At 57.6% G+C, this 14,915-nt stretch overlaps 4 protein-coding genes across 4 annotated transcripts; 2 read left to right on the top strand and 2 right to left on the bottom strand.

The window, feature by feature from the left end:
* Window positions 1–1,169: 1,169 nt before the first annotated feature.
* Window positions 1,170–3,468, top strand: SPBR_06726 (uncharacterized protein; the record flags this gene model as incomplete). Its single annotated transcript, XM_040764982.1, has 4 exons — window positions 1,170–1,230; window positions 1,360–1,898; window positions 1,970–3,095; window positions 3,164–3,468. The coding sequence occupies 4 exons, from the start codon at window positions 1,170–1,172 to the stop codon at window positions 3,466–3,468; spliced, it is 2,031 nt and encodes a 676-aa protein (XP_040617065.1).
* A 512-nt stretch (window positions 3,469–3,980) lies between these two features.
* Window positions 3,981–7,038, bottom strand: SPBR_06530 (uncharacterized protein; the record flags this gene model as incomplete). Its single annotated transcript, XM_040764786.1, has 2 exons — window positions 3,981–4,795; window positions 4,860–7,038. The coding sequence occupies 2 exons, from the start codon at window positions 7,036–7,038 to the stop codon at window positions 3,981–3,983; spliced, it is 2,994 nt and encodes a 997-aa protein (XP_040617064.1).
* A 2,137-nt stretch (window positions 7,039–9,175) lies between these two features.
* On the top strand, window positions 9,176–12,086 carry SPBR_06558 (uncharacterized protein; the record flags this gene model as incomplete). The annotated part of the gene is made up of 2 exons (XM_040764814.1): window positions 9,176–11,320; window positions 11,397–12,086. 2 exons carry the CDS (start codon window positions 9,176–9,178, stop codon window positions 12,084–12,086), a joined length of 2,835 nt encoding a protein of 944 aa, XP_040617063.1.
* A 488-nt stretch (window positions 12,087–12,574) lies between these two features.
* SPBR_07067 (putative iron/zinc ion transporter (putative)) lies at window positions 12,575–14,230 on the bottom strand (the record flags this gene model as incomplete). Its single annotated transcript, XM_040765322.1, has 1 exon — window positions 12,575–14,230. The coding sequence occupies one exon, from the start codon at window positions 14,228–14,230 to the stop codon at window positions 12,575–12,577; it is 1,656 nt and encodes a 551-aa protein (XP_040617062.1).
* Window positions 14,231–14,915: the final 685 nt, after the last annotated feature.

Genomic DNA, 14,915 nt, shown 5'->3' with positions numbered 1-14,915 from the left:
AAGAGCTGCACCAGACAAAAAGCACAATATTAATCAAAGGTACGTTGAGCGTCCCGCACTGTATCTGCGTTGACCAACGTCAAAGCCATCGATTTTGTCGACTCTAAGAATAGGAACGCCGATACCAACAAGCCGTTACTTTCTTTCAGAATGATGAAACGGCTGCGCGAGCGATCGACAAGATGCAGCATCCACCACGGCGGCTGTTGTCGGCTGGGGATTTGTTAAACCAATCGAGCCTGTGATGTCTGTCAGTTGCTTTTCTTTTCCTTTTCTCTCCCGTCACCTCTCATCACCGCGATTCTGATCGACGCCCGGCCAGCCACCTCGTTTCGCCTCAAGATGTCCCGATCGGCCTCCAATCGCAATGCTGGCACTGCATCGAGATGAAGTCGAAATATCAACTCAGAATTGGTTGTGTGTCATAGGCATCTGTGGGTCAACAAGAGTTGGTAGACGCCGTCATCTCAAGCCAAGCGAGCCAAGGCATACACAGGTGAGGTAGGATCGCCTTTCTTTAGGAAGTTCTTCGGGAAGTGGCGGTACCTCGCATTCTTAGTCACCCACTAAACCCCTCCAAAAGTCCCTTGTATCAACAGTAAAAAGGGTCGAGAGGGTCTTGTCACAGGTACCTCTACCTGACCTGCCCTTGGCGCCACAGCGCGGGGTGGCACTGCACCGAAACGTGCTTGGCGTGCCCCAGGGCTGTCCAATGTTCCTTCTCCTCCTCGACTCTCTTCTACCATCGCCCGGAATTCTTGTCGCCAACTTCCATCCCAGCACACGACAGGCTACCACTGCCACAGAAACCTGCCCGCGATACGCCACAGCTGCTCCAACACAAAGTTGCACCTTCCGCCTTTCCGACCCCATGCTGCATTGGCCTTTCCGCACCAGGCTACTGACCTCCTTCTTATTTTGGCTGTCACCGTCGTTCTCTCCGGCCTTCTTTCCGACGTTCGCCCGTCGTTGCTTCCTCATTTGATGATTGAGATACGAGATTCCTGCTCCGCGCCTTCCATACCGCCGACAGCGGCAATCTCGACAGGCTTCAAAGACTACGTGAAAGGCCTCGTCCCCCGTTGCCTTGAACTATCCTTTTGCAGCCACCGCTTCTCGTGATGCGTCTTGCAACACTCACATAACGACCCGCGCGACACTCTCCCACAATGGGGCCACCTGACAAGGTGCGCGAGGCAACCTCGGGCGGGCCCGAGAGGTTCTGGGATGGTACGTGCTGATTGATGGGTGGGGGGGTCTGATAGAAGGACAGAATCGAATGGGTCGAATGGGACAGCAGCGGACTCTTTGGTCTCGCGCGGCATTTGCGTCGAGTGCTAACGATGCTCATTTTCGCAGATCTTGCGTCCGCCGTCCAGGCGTCCTGCGCCAGCCACGAGGAGATAGACGATGCGCTACGAGCGTGGCTTGATCTCGTAGCATCGGGCCGTGACGAATTCCTGCAAGACGAAGACGACCTCGCGCGCTGCTCACGCTGCTTGCTGGATAGCCCATTGTGTTCTGGCAGCGACGTACGTGAGTATGTTCGGACGCAGATCGTCTACAGTCTGCTGCAGGAGGACGAGTCCCGCCCACTGCACGCCATTGCCAACTACCTGCTTCTAGCCGGCCGCGTAGACGACGTGGTATTTGCCCAGATGATCGAGGCGGGCTGCTTTGCCCGCCTCGTCGAGCTGATCAAAGCCAGCTACAACGACGACCGGCGCTTGCACCGCCTACTGCTGGAACTCATGTACGAGATGGCACGTGTAGAACGGGTGCGCGTGGCCGATCTCCTGGCCGTCGACGATGGATTTGTCGGCTACCTATTCCAAGTTATCGAAGACATGTCGGACGACAGTGACGATCCGTATCATTTCCCCGTGATTCGTGTGTTGGTAAGCGAGAATGACAGACCTCAAGTGTAAACGGCCGATGCAAAGAAGAATGCTAACAGACCACCGCACAGCTCATCCTCAATGAGCAGTACATGGTTGCGGCCACCACCGCGGCGGTCGATCCTATGTCGCCTGCGGCGCCCTTGACCAACCGCGTTGTCAAGGTCCTTAGTCTCAATGGACCGCTCTATCGCACATTTGGCGAGAACATCATCCTCCTGCTCAACCGTGCCACGGAAACCTCACTGCAACTGCTCATCCTTAAGCTTCTCTACCTCCTCTTTACAACGCACGCTACGTACGAGTATTTCTACACAAATGATCTACGCGTGCTGCTCGACGTCATCATCCGCAATCTGCTCGATCTGCCCAACGAGTCCGCTTCCCTGCGCCACACTTACCTTCGCGTGCTGTACCCACTACTCGCCCACACCCAACTCAACCAGCCGCCACAATACAAACGTGATGAGATTTTGCGAGTGCTTGCCATCCTCTCCGGCTCGGGTAACGTCCACTTTGCGCCTGCTGACGAGACCACTCTCCGCCTCGTGGACCGGGTGGCCAAGGTCGAGTGGCTCAGCGCGCCGTCGCCGCCCACATCGACACCAACGTCGCCCACGAGCCCGGCAGGAACACTAGGCACCGTGACTACATTTGACACGACGACAACGGCGCGCACAAGCACCTCTTCAAGTGCCGGAAGCGTCGCAACTGTTGGCAGCCTCATCACTGATGACAGTAATAACACCGAAGAGAACGCTGGCGAGGCAGACCGCGATCAGGTTGTTAATAAATTTCTTGGTATCAGCCTGTCACTTGACGGCCGCCTGAGCCGTGCCAGCGTCGAAGATGTAGCTGCTGTCAAGGAAAAGCCTGGTATTAAAACGCCAAGCCGCAAGGCCGAGTTCACGGAGGCCGAGCTACGTAACTCTGCAAACGACGACTATGATGCATGGTCCTCTGAGGATAACAAGGCCGGCCCTGCCACTGCGGGAGATGATAGCCACCCTATACCGGCTGTGACTGTCGAGTTTGTCCCGAAGGAGGAAGATCTCTTTAACCAAGGACATCCACCTCCGTGTCCCACACCATCCAGCCCAAAAGCCAAGGCAAAACAGTCTGCACCACCCGCCGTTCCGCCGGAGCGCAGGCGAGGGGCAAAACGCGCTGTACCAGCTGTTCCCAAGCATCGCCATGGTGTGGTTCTCGTGAAACCTCATCAGCAACCTCCACCACCCCTCCCCCGCTCCCTTCGGCGGCGTCAGCCGCTGCCGGAAAGGCTCTAGCGGGTTCTGGGTCCGCACCGACGTCCGACGAAAACGGCACTGCATCCGGCGAAACCAACCCAACAGCCGCAGCTGCGGCAGCTGCGGCACACACGGCCCATGAACACTCGCACCACACGCACCACACCTCAGCACACCCTGCCGGCGCGGGCATTAAAAAGCTGCCGCCCAAGCTACCACCACCGCGGCGTGCAGGTCGTCTCAGGCCGGCTGCGTCCAACGCCAACCTGCAGCAGCAACAAGCCTCCGCCGAAGTAGGCCTAGGAAAACCTTCAAATAATTAATCTGAAACGGCGATCATAATGAGACACAAGCGATCTCGTCATTCACTTTTTTGGCATTTACTATTCTCGGTGGACTTGTCGGTCTGCTTTTCTTGTGCACATTCTTAACCGCTACATACTATCCGTGTAGGTGTTTGTCTTTTTGGGCGGAGCTCGGGCTGCGTTTGCCTTCATTGCTCGTTTTAGCACGGCGTTGGGCTGGGAGTTTGAAGAGTGACAGGTCGTCTCCTTCTTACACGATAATACAATTGCTCGTTTTCTTGGAATGTTATTTGTTTTTGGGTTGCCGTTTTGTCGTTTTGAGTTTCGCAAAAAGCTTCTTTGTGTCTCCTGCATACATCAAACGGAGAATTTAAATTGGATATAAACGAATACAAAGATACAACATAGCAGCCCACCAAACCCATGATGTTCGGTCTGCATGGGTTAGATAACACAGGTCATAATGTGTCGTTCACCCGTTCTTCACGACAACACTCGGACTTGACACCAATATGCTAGGGGTCACCAGTTCATCCTCTCGACCGCGACCGATCACGTCGACCGCCTGCCCATCGCCGGAATCCACGCCCGGTAGGTGTCGTCTGGCACACAATGCTCGGCTCGATCGACACTGTCTGCCCGTAATCCTCGCCACGCGAGTTTCCCGCTTTAAACAAAGCTGGGCGTACAACAAGAGTGATGTCGTCAGACGCGTGGTGGCCATTGCTGGCGCTCACACTGTTGACATTGTTACTGCTGCTGTTCATGACAGACATGGAGAGTCTAGGGTGAGTTTCACTTCCATCCCCATTGTTTGCCGGAGTCGTTTCGCTTGTCACATTGACCGACTCCATTTCCCGTGGGTCGAATGGCATGCCGTAGTGCTGGCCGCTTGTCGATGTTGGGTAGTGGACATAGAACCATGCACGTTGTTGGCACAGATCCGCATCCAGGCCAATTGCTTCGGAGACCACATCATAGAGCTGATGCCGGAGAGCGGACGACGACGAAGAAGACGAAGTCGGTGACAAAGGAGGAGGAGGCGTTTCCCTGTGGCCTGTGGCACCACCGGCTCCTCCATCTTCAACGCCACCCGGACCTCCTGTCCCGAGAGCCAGCAAAACACCCACTTCAACCTCGAGCTGGCGCACGACCGCTTCGACATATGGCGCAACTACAACCGACTGTTGCTGCTGTTGTTGTTGCTGCTGCTGCTGCTGCTGCTGCTGCTGTTGGTCGCCTTCGGCCGGTGCATCCAGGCTACTCACAAAAACAGCCGTCTGCACACGCCACTGATGGAATGTCGGATCGGTCGAGCGACTGTACATCATATTGTCGTCTGCATCTGTTAGTAAGTGTTTAACGATGATCATGATTGACACTAGGAGGTGAAAGGGGTGGGTACATACTCATTTTTGCGAGAGACGTCGACCAGCGTGCCGCCCAACACATGCGGCTCGACCGGCGGGCGCCACCAAACACGCTGTCCGCCAAAACAGCCCAGATGGCTGCCTCCACGAGGTAGACGGAACCCTTTCGCGAGTTTAAAAACTTGTCAAAGTCGGGCGTTAGGCGCCGCAAAAAGGGTGCTCGCTCGGACGATACGGGCACCGACGCCGCAGACGAGGGCGGCAGAGCGGCCAAGCGGGACTCCACACACTGCCGGATCTGCCAGCGCAGGCCCTTCCATCGAGAACGGATCTGGCCATCGGGCAGCTGGCCGACACCGCCGGCTGCGTAGCCATTGAGACCCGACATGGTATTGAGTCCTGGTAGACCAGCGGGCAGTTGCTCGAGCTGTTTCACCTGCTCTTGAATGCGGGTGCGCAGGCGGCCGACAAGGGCGTTTAGCTCGGCAATCTCGGCGTCTCGTTCGTGCAAAAGGGCAACCTGGCCGGCGCTCTGCTGGTGGGCAGCAGCCAGCTGTGACGATAGAGCATACATGTTCATCTCGGACTGCGCCCACGCAGCTTCATAGTAGGCTTTGCAGCTGTGGCATGGAGTCTGCTGCTGGTTTTGGTGGGGTTGTTGTTGCTGTTGCTGTTGCTGTACAATTTCCGCGTGTTGAGATGGCTGCTCATATCCAGGTCGGTGGCTCTGCGGCTGTTGCTGCTGGAGCGGGTGTTGATGTTGGCGGTGCTGTTGTACAGGTTGACCACCTCCCGGACGTAAACTATCCGGTACATGGTCGATGTCGATTCCTCGACCTTCACTGGGCGGCAGGTGAATCGGGGGTGGAGGGGGAGGCACGGCTGTGGCCTGGGCCGGAGGTGGCTGCTGAGACGGCTGTGCCTGCGGCGTTGTCTGATGTAAGACCAACGCGTGTGCCGACGCCACAGTCTCCGGCACGGTCGAGGTTGCTACTGCCGTCGGCATGTTAATTGTTGCATCTGTGCTCGCATTGGCAGGCGGCTGTTGCGGTCGTGCGGGATCCAAGCTACTGCCACGTTTGGTATCAGAGCGCCGAAGTTTCTTGAAGCCGCCGAGAATGCCACCGGACTTTTCCTTTGCATCTTTCGTCGTCACCGGCGCCGAGACGCGGCCACCTGGGTTCTGCTGTTGCCGTTCTTGGTTTGCTCTCTGAATCGCTTGAAGGCTCTGTACAGACTGTGACGGCGGCGCGCTGCTCGAGCTGTTGGTTTGCGCAGGAGGCCCTCGTGTTGTGGGACCTCCGGCCGGCGCTGGAGGTGCCGGGATCTTGGGCTGTATGGGTGGCGGTGATAGGATACTAGCCGGTTTCGGTTCCTTCTGAGGCACTGGGGGAGGAGGACCAGGCACGACAAATGTTGCCGGGGTCTGCTGTGGCGGCTCCGGCTGTTGAGCCTGCTCAGGATGCGGCAACTGGTCGGCAGGTCCGTTGTCCGATTTCCCACTCGCCGGGATGGACGGTGTTATCGTCCGGTTGTCCGTCTTTGGAAAGCTTGGTGCCTTCGCGCTCGCCGTCCGTGTCGAGACGAGTGGCATTCCAACAGTCGTCGTTGGATCCAGACTCCCGAGGTTGTCTTCTGCGCTTCGAGAGGCCTCGACGATGCTTTCACTGCCAGTTTCGTACTCGGCGCTGTCGTAAGGCTCAACGACACTCCCGCTCTCACTGCCACCACTGTCGCTACCATCACCACTCACAATGTCACTTGCGACCCCGGTCCCGATGGTGGGCGACGTCTCACTCCCGGCGCTAATCGTCGGCGCATTGGCAGTTCCGCCTCTATCGCTAGTGGGAGCGACGCCACTCTCCGGTGCGACGAGAGGCTGCTTCTTTGACCGTCGAAAATGTTTGCGGAACGACATGAGCCCACCTGATGGTGCCGGCGTCGATTCGACTGGCTGTTGATGTTGCTGTTTGTTGCTGCTCTGAACAGGCAGAACGCTGCCGGGCCCTGCATTGTCGGGTTGTCGTGCCGTTGGCGCTGGTGCCGACGCCGAAACGTCGTCCGATGCGCTTAGCACATTGTTGGCAGACATACTGAGACGGCGCAAAATGGACGACCGCGACGACGACCGTCTCCGCTCCTTTGTAAGGAGCTTGCCGGAGGCGGAAAAGCGGTGCTGCTTGCCGACAGAAGGCGGTCGACCTCTGGACGCATCCATTCCGATGCGCCTCGCAGTCCGAACAAACGACGGCAAATGTGGCGTTCTCTTCTTTCGGGGACAAAACAGGCCAGTTGCTGACCATATATGAGAGTCGGCGACGAAGGACGAAACGGAGCCGCAAAGTATGCTGCCTATGGCGTGTGCACGGTGCACGATGTGCGGATGGGAAATGAGAGAGAGAGAATGGATGGAACATACACACAAGAACACCAGAACATGCGACTGTTCGGCTCGAGTCCACAGTTCAAAGAGCTGCAGCTGACTGCACGCCGCAAGAGAGCAGCATGCACAAAACAGCACAGCAGAAGGCAGTACAAGGGCCAAATAAAATAAAATAAAAATGACGACAGAAAGACAGAGATAAAAATAGCACCGAAGCTCGAGGCAACCAGCCGACCTCGATGCGCCCTGGCCCTGGAGAGGAAGCTAGCGAGGGCAGAAACACCACGGCAAAGAGACGACATGTCCGGTCCGGCCAGCTGGGACGAGAAAGGACTGTGGAAAAGAAAACCTGTCGGGCGAAATAAGGCGCAGACCAAGCCAGCGACCAGGTGTGCAAACGACACGCAACACGGGCAGGGTTGAGTCTTGGCTCGACGGGCTCGGGCAGAGCTCTCCAATTACAGCTCAGTTTGGCGCCGAAATCAGTCCAAAATGGCCTCTGAGGACGTTCTGCTTGATAGCTGCCTATCAACAAACACGTCATACACGCTGTCGGGCAACAGCAGGACACGAGGCAAATCAGTTGCTGCTGGCTCGCCAGTGCTGCCTGTCCATGGGGCTGTGCAGCGTCACAGCAGCCTCTCGAGGCCGTCTTCCGAGACGGTGGCTATAAGACATAAGACAGGCGACAGCCCACTAAAGGGAACAAGATTCGACCTGGCTTGGAGACGAACTGTGAGACGAACTGGGCCCGACCGCCAACAGCAAGAGGGCTGCAGAGAGTGCTGGTGAAAGCAGTGCCGGCTTTTTCCACTTCCAACACAAGCTAAGACCGGCCAATATTGGGCCCAGCTCTGCATGGCAACTTAACTTGCTTGGATGGATGGGGGATGGGCTCGGGCCATACCTAGGAAACCCCAACGGCGCCAGTCTGCCTGGCGGCGGGGTCCAATGATCGTCGCCTTGCCGTTCAAGGTTCGACGGGTCGCCTGCGACGGTCGCCTTCGACGGAACGCTGGACAATAAATAGGCAGCGTGCAGTGGGGCTTAGACGAGGCTCAACATTTATTGGCTACAATTTCCCGATATGGCAAGCTGCCAACGCACGGGGTCGTCGAAAGAAGAAGAGGGGAGAGAGGGGAGAGGCAGAGGGAGAGGAAGAAGGAGAGGAAGAGAAGACAGGAACAGAGGAGACATATGGCAGAGTAGAGCGTCAAGCGAGAGGAACACGGGGGGTTGAGGCCCAGCCCAGGAATCTCGGATGACACTGTCGAAATGCTGCTTGCCATGCCCTCCCATCGCCTTTCCCCTTTCCCGCGTCTGGACCTGTCCTGGCGTCCTGTGCCGGTTCGCTTGCCTGCATTATTTTCAGCTTTCCAGGCGTCCCACCTCTTCAGCCTCGTGGAGGCGCCTGACAAACAGGTCTCTCGGCACGCAAAGAGCCTCCAATTCCCCAGCATATTGCAGCGCCGGCTGTCAATATTGACGACATCCAGAGCGCGGACTGGACAAGGATCTGCCATCACATCAACACACGGCTAGGGTGCAATTTTACTGCCACCGCTGCCGTTCCCTGGACTACTTCGTACGGTTTTGTCGAGAAGGCTGAGGCATCTTTCTCTTCACAGGATTTCGCCTCTCCTGCTTCCACCTTGGTTCTACTTCGCATTCGTCTGTCTGTCTACCACTCGAGCACATTTGCGGCCAACCGGCTCAAAACTCGAACCAACGTTGCTCCTCGTATATCTCTGTCGCATTACGGGTCGTCACGATAACGACCGCATACTCCCCGTCATCTCGAGCTCGGTCTCGGACTGCTTCTGATTTTCGTCTCCTCCTGTCAACCCATTGAGTTGCCTGTTTCAGTAGGGCTTTCGATCCCTTGTTCCCTTGTTCCCTTTCTCTCTTTTATTTTTATTATTTTGTTTCTTTGCTGTTTTGCTTCTCAGCGCCTTCTCCCTACAATCTCGCCATGGAGTCAAGCTATTCCAGCAGCGACCGCTGGAACTACTTCCGCGATATGACCCAACGCGACGAACCGCAAGCTCAAACCCAAACCCTCCACGACCAGATGCCGCCATACGGCGATGCGCCCGATGTGGGCACTGGTCCACCGCGACACAATCTCCCACACGACGAGCAGATCCCAGAGGACGAGGCGGCACCGCGCAGCATCGGCCGCAACAACACGGGCAGCATTAACATCAGCGGCAGCACCACACGGACCGAATCGCCGGTATCGTCTCCACCCACCACGACATCCGGGCAGCCCATCGCCAACCCGTCGCCCTTCAACTTCAACCTCCAGTATTCGTTCCCGGGCCACCCCAACCGCAGGTCGCTGCGCAGCTGGATCCACGAGCTGCCGGACGACGCCCGCATCGCCGTCAGTGCCAACATCAACAGTGGCAGCGGCAGCGGCACCTCCAGCAGCAGCGGGCGGGGCCATGGCAGCGCCGTCGGCGGCAGCATCAACATTGCACCCGCCACTGGCCTCGACCCGGCTCGGCGACCCTCGGTCACGTCCACCATGGCCGACACCGAGTCGCTCATGTCGCCGTCGTCGTCAAGAGCCTCACCGCGGCCCATGGGGCCCAACATCCCCGTCGAGATGCGCTATCGCTTCCCGTCCCTCGCCGGGCTCGACCCCATATCCTTGCCGCCAACACCGGGGCCCGCGCCATCACATCTGCACTACCAGCCCAGCCTCTCCACACCTCCCACCACGACAACAGCAGCAAGCAACATCACCGTCCCCAGCCATTCATTGCCCACGGTGCCGACCATGTCTACTCTCGGCGCCGGTCTGGCCAATATGTCCTTGGGAGGGGGCAGTGCCGTGGAGGGGAACGGTGCACCACACATACCGCACATACCACACACACCGCACATACCGCCCGCCCACCTGCCGTACCACCCGCGCCCAGCTCCGCCACCGCCACCGCCCATGCCCACGTACGTGCCCGTCGAGCTGCCGCAGCCAATACCCAACGTGGGCGGGCCCGGTGGCGCGGCCAAGATCGAGCCTCTGCCGCCGTCGGCCGCGCGGTTTGTGGCCATTGGCATCGACTTTGGCACGACGTACTCGGGCGTGTCGTGGGCCTTCTCGGGCGACCCGACCGACATCAAAGACGTGCAGCAGTACCCCTGCGTCGGCACGGCCTACAACAGCCGCGACGAGGTGCAGGTACCGACGCAGTACGACCAGCGGTCCGGTGCTTGGGGCTATCTCGTGGCGCAGGGCCACTCGCCCATCAAGTGGTTCAAGCTGCTGCTGCTGCGCGACGCCGACATCCGCGACGACATCCGCAACTCGCCCTACCTGCAGGCCGCGCGGCAGCAAGCCAGCCTGCTCGGCGAGGACGGCGTCGTGGACCTCATTGCCGACTACCTGCGCAACCTGTGGCAGCACTGCCTGCGGGAGATTGAGCTGCAGATCGACGCGCAGGCGCTCCAGGACCTGCCGTTCAAGGTCGCCATCACCATCCCCGCCATCTGGCCGCAGTACGCGCGCAACATGATGAAGAACGCCGCGCGGCGCGCCGGCATCCTGCAGCCGCGCGACATTGACGACACGACGCTGATCCTGGTCGAAGAGCCCGAAGCGGCCGCGCTCGCCACGCTGCTGGACCGCCGCGCCTACCCGGAGATGGCTGTCGGCGAGACGTTTATGGTCGTGGACTGCGGCGGCGGCACCATCGACATCATCAGCTACAAGGTGATGCAGACGACGCCGTTTGTGATCCACGAGGCCGTCAAGGGCGACGGCAAGCTGTGCGGCGCCTTCATGGTCGACGACAAGTTTGAAAACCACATGAAGCACATGTCCGGCCTCAAGTTTGACAACTGCGACCCAGCAGACTTCCGCAAGTTTGTCTACGAGGAGTGGGAGTACGCCATCAAGCGCTCCTTTACCGGCAGCGAGACGCAACAAGAATTCTACCTGCACCCGCCCATCAAGGCCTTTTCGGCCTTTTCGCGCTTCAAGGGCAACAACAAGTTTGTGCTCAAGCGCAGCACCATTGTCGACTTTTTCGACGACACCTACCAGGGCATCCGGCAGCTGATCAACGACCAGAACAAAAAGATTGTGGCCCAAGAGGGGAAACCGCCCAAGGTACGCTCTCTCCCCCCTCTCTCTCTCTCTCTGCCCTCCTGCCCTCCTCCTCCCGTCTCATCAACTAACGTGGCAGAAAATCATCTTGGTCGGCGGCCTCGGCAGCTCGCGCTATCTGCTGCGCAAGCTCCAGACCGAGTACAGCAACGTCATGCAGCCGCAACGCACCTGGTCCGCCGTCGCCCGCGGCGCCGTCATCAAGCTGCTCAAGAACACCTTCTCGCAAAGCGACGTCGTGCCCGTCACCGACGAGCGCCAGCGCCAACTCCTCCTCGCCCTGCCCGAGATGGACGTCCGCATCGCCCGCTACAGCTACGGCGTCGAGACGGGCGTGCCCCTCCAGCACGCGCTGCCGCCGGTGGAGCCGGGCGTCGACCGCATCAGCACCGAGCCCGACGGCCAGCAGCGGGTCTGGCGCATGCAGTGGTACCTGAAGCAGGGCGAGTTCATGGACAACCGCGAGCCCGTGTCGCACAAGTTTTACGAGTACGTCACCAGCGCCGCCAGCAAGCAGACCAAGTTTATGATTTACACGAGCGGCCAGATGCCGCCGCCCTGCCGCCGCGAAGACGGCTGCTCGCTGCTGTGCACCATCTTCTGCGACTACGACACGCCGTACCACGAACTGCCCGTCGTTGACGACACACGAGGACTGCGCATTGTCGACGACATGCACCTGACGATGCGCTTCAACGGTGAGCCCGAGTGGCGGCTCCAGGTCGGTAAAAAGTCTACAGAGCAAAAAGTAAACGTAAGGTTTGAGTAGTTTGGGCAGGGTTGGCTGGGGCTTTGCAATTCTTGATTTGTATAGAGAGAGACACACGCGCTCATTGTTTTGATTTTGTTTACGTTTGCCCCTTTGGTGTATTTGTGTCACGGCTGGCTAGGAACTACAAATATGACGGGTACGACAACTACAAACCCTTAGAATCTTTTGCATTTCATGAAAATAGTTGAACTGGCCAGACAACCTATTATTTAATTATGTGCCATGGATCCTACCCCTAATTTTTACGTTTTTATTTGTTTTTGTCTTTTATGTAATTTTTATATCGTATCTATAAAATCATTGCAGTCGTGCCATGTATTTTGAGAACCAAGGAAAAGAGAACACACAACAACAGAAAGGAAAGGAAAAATCGAACCAAAGCAAGAGCAAAGTCCGGAAAGACTGTATATGGGCAATAAGTAAAACACAAGAAGAGAATCTCCAAACAACACTCACCCCAACTCATCCCTCTCCCACGCGTACGGCTACTCCATATACTTCTCACTGATTAACAGAACATTGGCAATGCTGGCATCGTCAATCTCCACATCCAACTCCCACTTGTCACCCCACGCAGCTACGCGGCGCTCCATCGCCAGGCGACGATCTAGGATGTCCGTGTACTGCGCGCGACGCTTGCCCTCCGCGCTGTTATGGCCCTCGATTAGCATCAACAACAAGAAACCCTCGACAATCATGGTGGGCGTGTTGCAGAGCAGCTGGCCGGTCTCGGTCCATTGCATGGCCGATGCGACGATAAGCAGCGCGACAACGGCGATCACGCTGGCTGTTGAAGCCGCGGGGACCTCGCATACGTGGCCGATCCAGTGCGAGATGCGCGCCGCGACGCGTCTGCCTGCCTTCGTGTCGCGGGTTTGTTGGTCCTCGTCGGGGAACGGGATGTCCAGCAGCGAGTACAGGCGGTAGTCCTGCTGAGTCAGCATGGCGAAGTGCCGGTCGGCCATGCCGGTCTCGCGGTGGTGGACGTTGCGCAGCACGAAGCCGTCAATAAAGCCCATGAGGCCAGTGTATGTGCCGATGATCAGCCACCAGTTGTCGTCAAACTCCATGAAGTCGCCAACGGATATCCAGGCAACGAACACGGAGACCGACAGAAAGACACCAACTGAGCCACCGACCACGAACGCCCAGAAGTCAATCGCCGTCTCGGTGCGGTTGAGGTGCGGCGGTTGCGATTCGACGACGGGGTTGGGCTGCATGTCACCGGTCATGCGGCGCAGATCCATCTCGAGGCCGCGATCCAGAATGTCAATGGATGCGAGGCATCGCTCCAAGTACTCCTCGTGCTGGCGGCGGACGTTTTGAAGAAACATGGTCGTGAACGTCAACTCGAGTGCGGTTGCCGTGTTCACATAGAGCTGCCAGGTGTCGGAAAACATCAGCGGGATGCCGAAGAAAATCCAGACGATGATGCCGACCCAGTAAATAACGAGTGCCGACAAGGAGCCCAGGAATCGCGATACTGCATTGGCGATCCGATCAAACATGCCCTCCTTGGCGTCGAGCGCATTGGTGAGGTCCGTTCGCATCGCCCGCTGCGAGCGCTTGAGTGCGGTCAGCTGCTTCTCGGAAAGCTTGCGAATCAGCCGCTCGTTCCCCTGTGAACGAGACAACATACTGCAGATTGTGTCGAGAAGCGAGCGCGTCGAGTTCTGCTGCTGCCGCATGAGCAGCGTGGCCGAGATGTAGCACTGGATGGACGATATGTCCTGGAAGATGACCTGCCAGGTATCGTTTGGCCCATAGACTGCGCCAAGTGCAGCCCAGAGGCCCAAGAGGAGCAATGTGACGAGAAATGTCCACCGGGATCCAGCCGCCTTGACAACAAAATCAAAGGCACCGCTCTTCTTCTTTGGAGCTCGTTTGTCGGAGGGGAGAGGGCCTGTCGTGAGGGCGGCGGCTGCCTTCAGTCTTTCTTTTTCGATTTCGACCTCGTCGAGGCTGCCGGCACTAACGGGGCGAGACTCTGCCGGGCGGTATGCTGGCGGCGGCATTGTCGTCAGGTCGGGTATAACCGACTCGGCGGCGGAACGAGTGACATACTGAGCCGCCGGGGCATTCTTGAGATTCCGGGCATACGTCTTAACCGCCCGACCAGCGGCAGTGAAAGGGTTTCCCATGTTGGCGAGAGCGGAGCGACGAGACGGGGTGTACTTATCAAAGATCAAGAGAGCGTGAATAAAGCCTCCAGGGCTGGAAGAAAAAAAAGAGAAAAGAAAGTGACGACCGAACCCCAGACCTGTTGACGACCAGCGTTGCAAACTAAATCAAGGAGCAGAACAGATGGCCCATTCTAGACGAGTGGGCGACTCTGATCTCCAGCGGCGTCGGTGAAGAAAACACACGATAGACGGAAAACTCCAAAAATATGGCGTTAACGATGGAAGAGGTTGCCGAACAAGGACTTCCATATTCGAAGGAGAAAAAGAAAAGGGGGAGAGAAAAGGGGACTGAAAAGAGAGGAGAGAATAAGGTGGCTAATGTATATGAGAAGACGGCATATGGCTGTGAATGGACAGTCTGAACTAGAAACATCAGTCGAGGGAAAAGAGAGCAGTGGTAGCCGACATGATGGGACGGCAACGCGTGGCGAGAGTCACAGATCATACACATCCCATGCCTCAAAGGAGAAACAAAGTAGCACAGTCCATCAGATAGCCCACGTCTTGAAGTATCAAGTCTTGCAGTGTGGATCTCGAGACGTCGTTTTGCGTACATCGCCCGTCTACCTTGTCGAGCCCCTCATGGTCGACAGTCTTCGATGAACGACTTTCCCTTTCACGAGTAACTTGGCATCAAGACGGG

The sequence above is a fragment of the Sporothrix brasiliensis genome (genome assembly GCF_000820605.1).
Source record: "Sporothrix brasiliensis 5110 chromosome Unknown Cont20, whole genome shotgun sequence".
NCBI lineage: Eukaryota > Fungi > Ascomycota > Sordariomycetes > Ophiostomatales > Ophiostomataceae > Sporothrix > Sporothrix brasiliensis.
The sequence above is the reverse complement of the archived record's forward strand: the minus strand, read 5'-3'. Positions and strand labels throughout refer to the sequence as shown.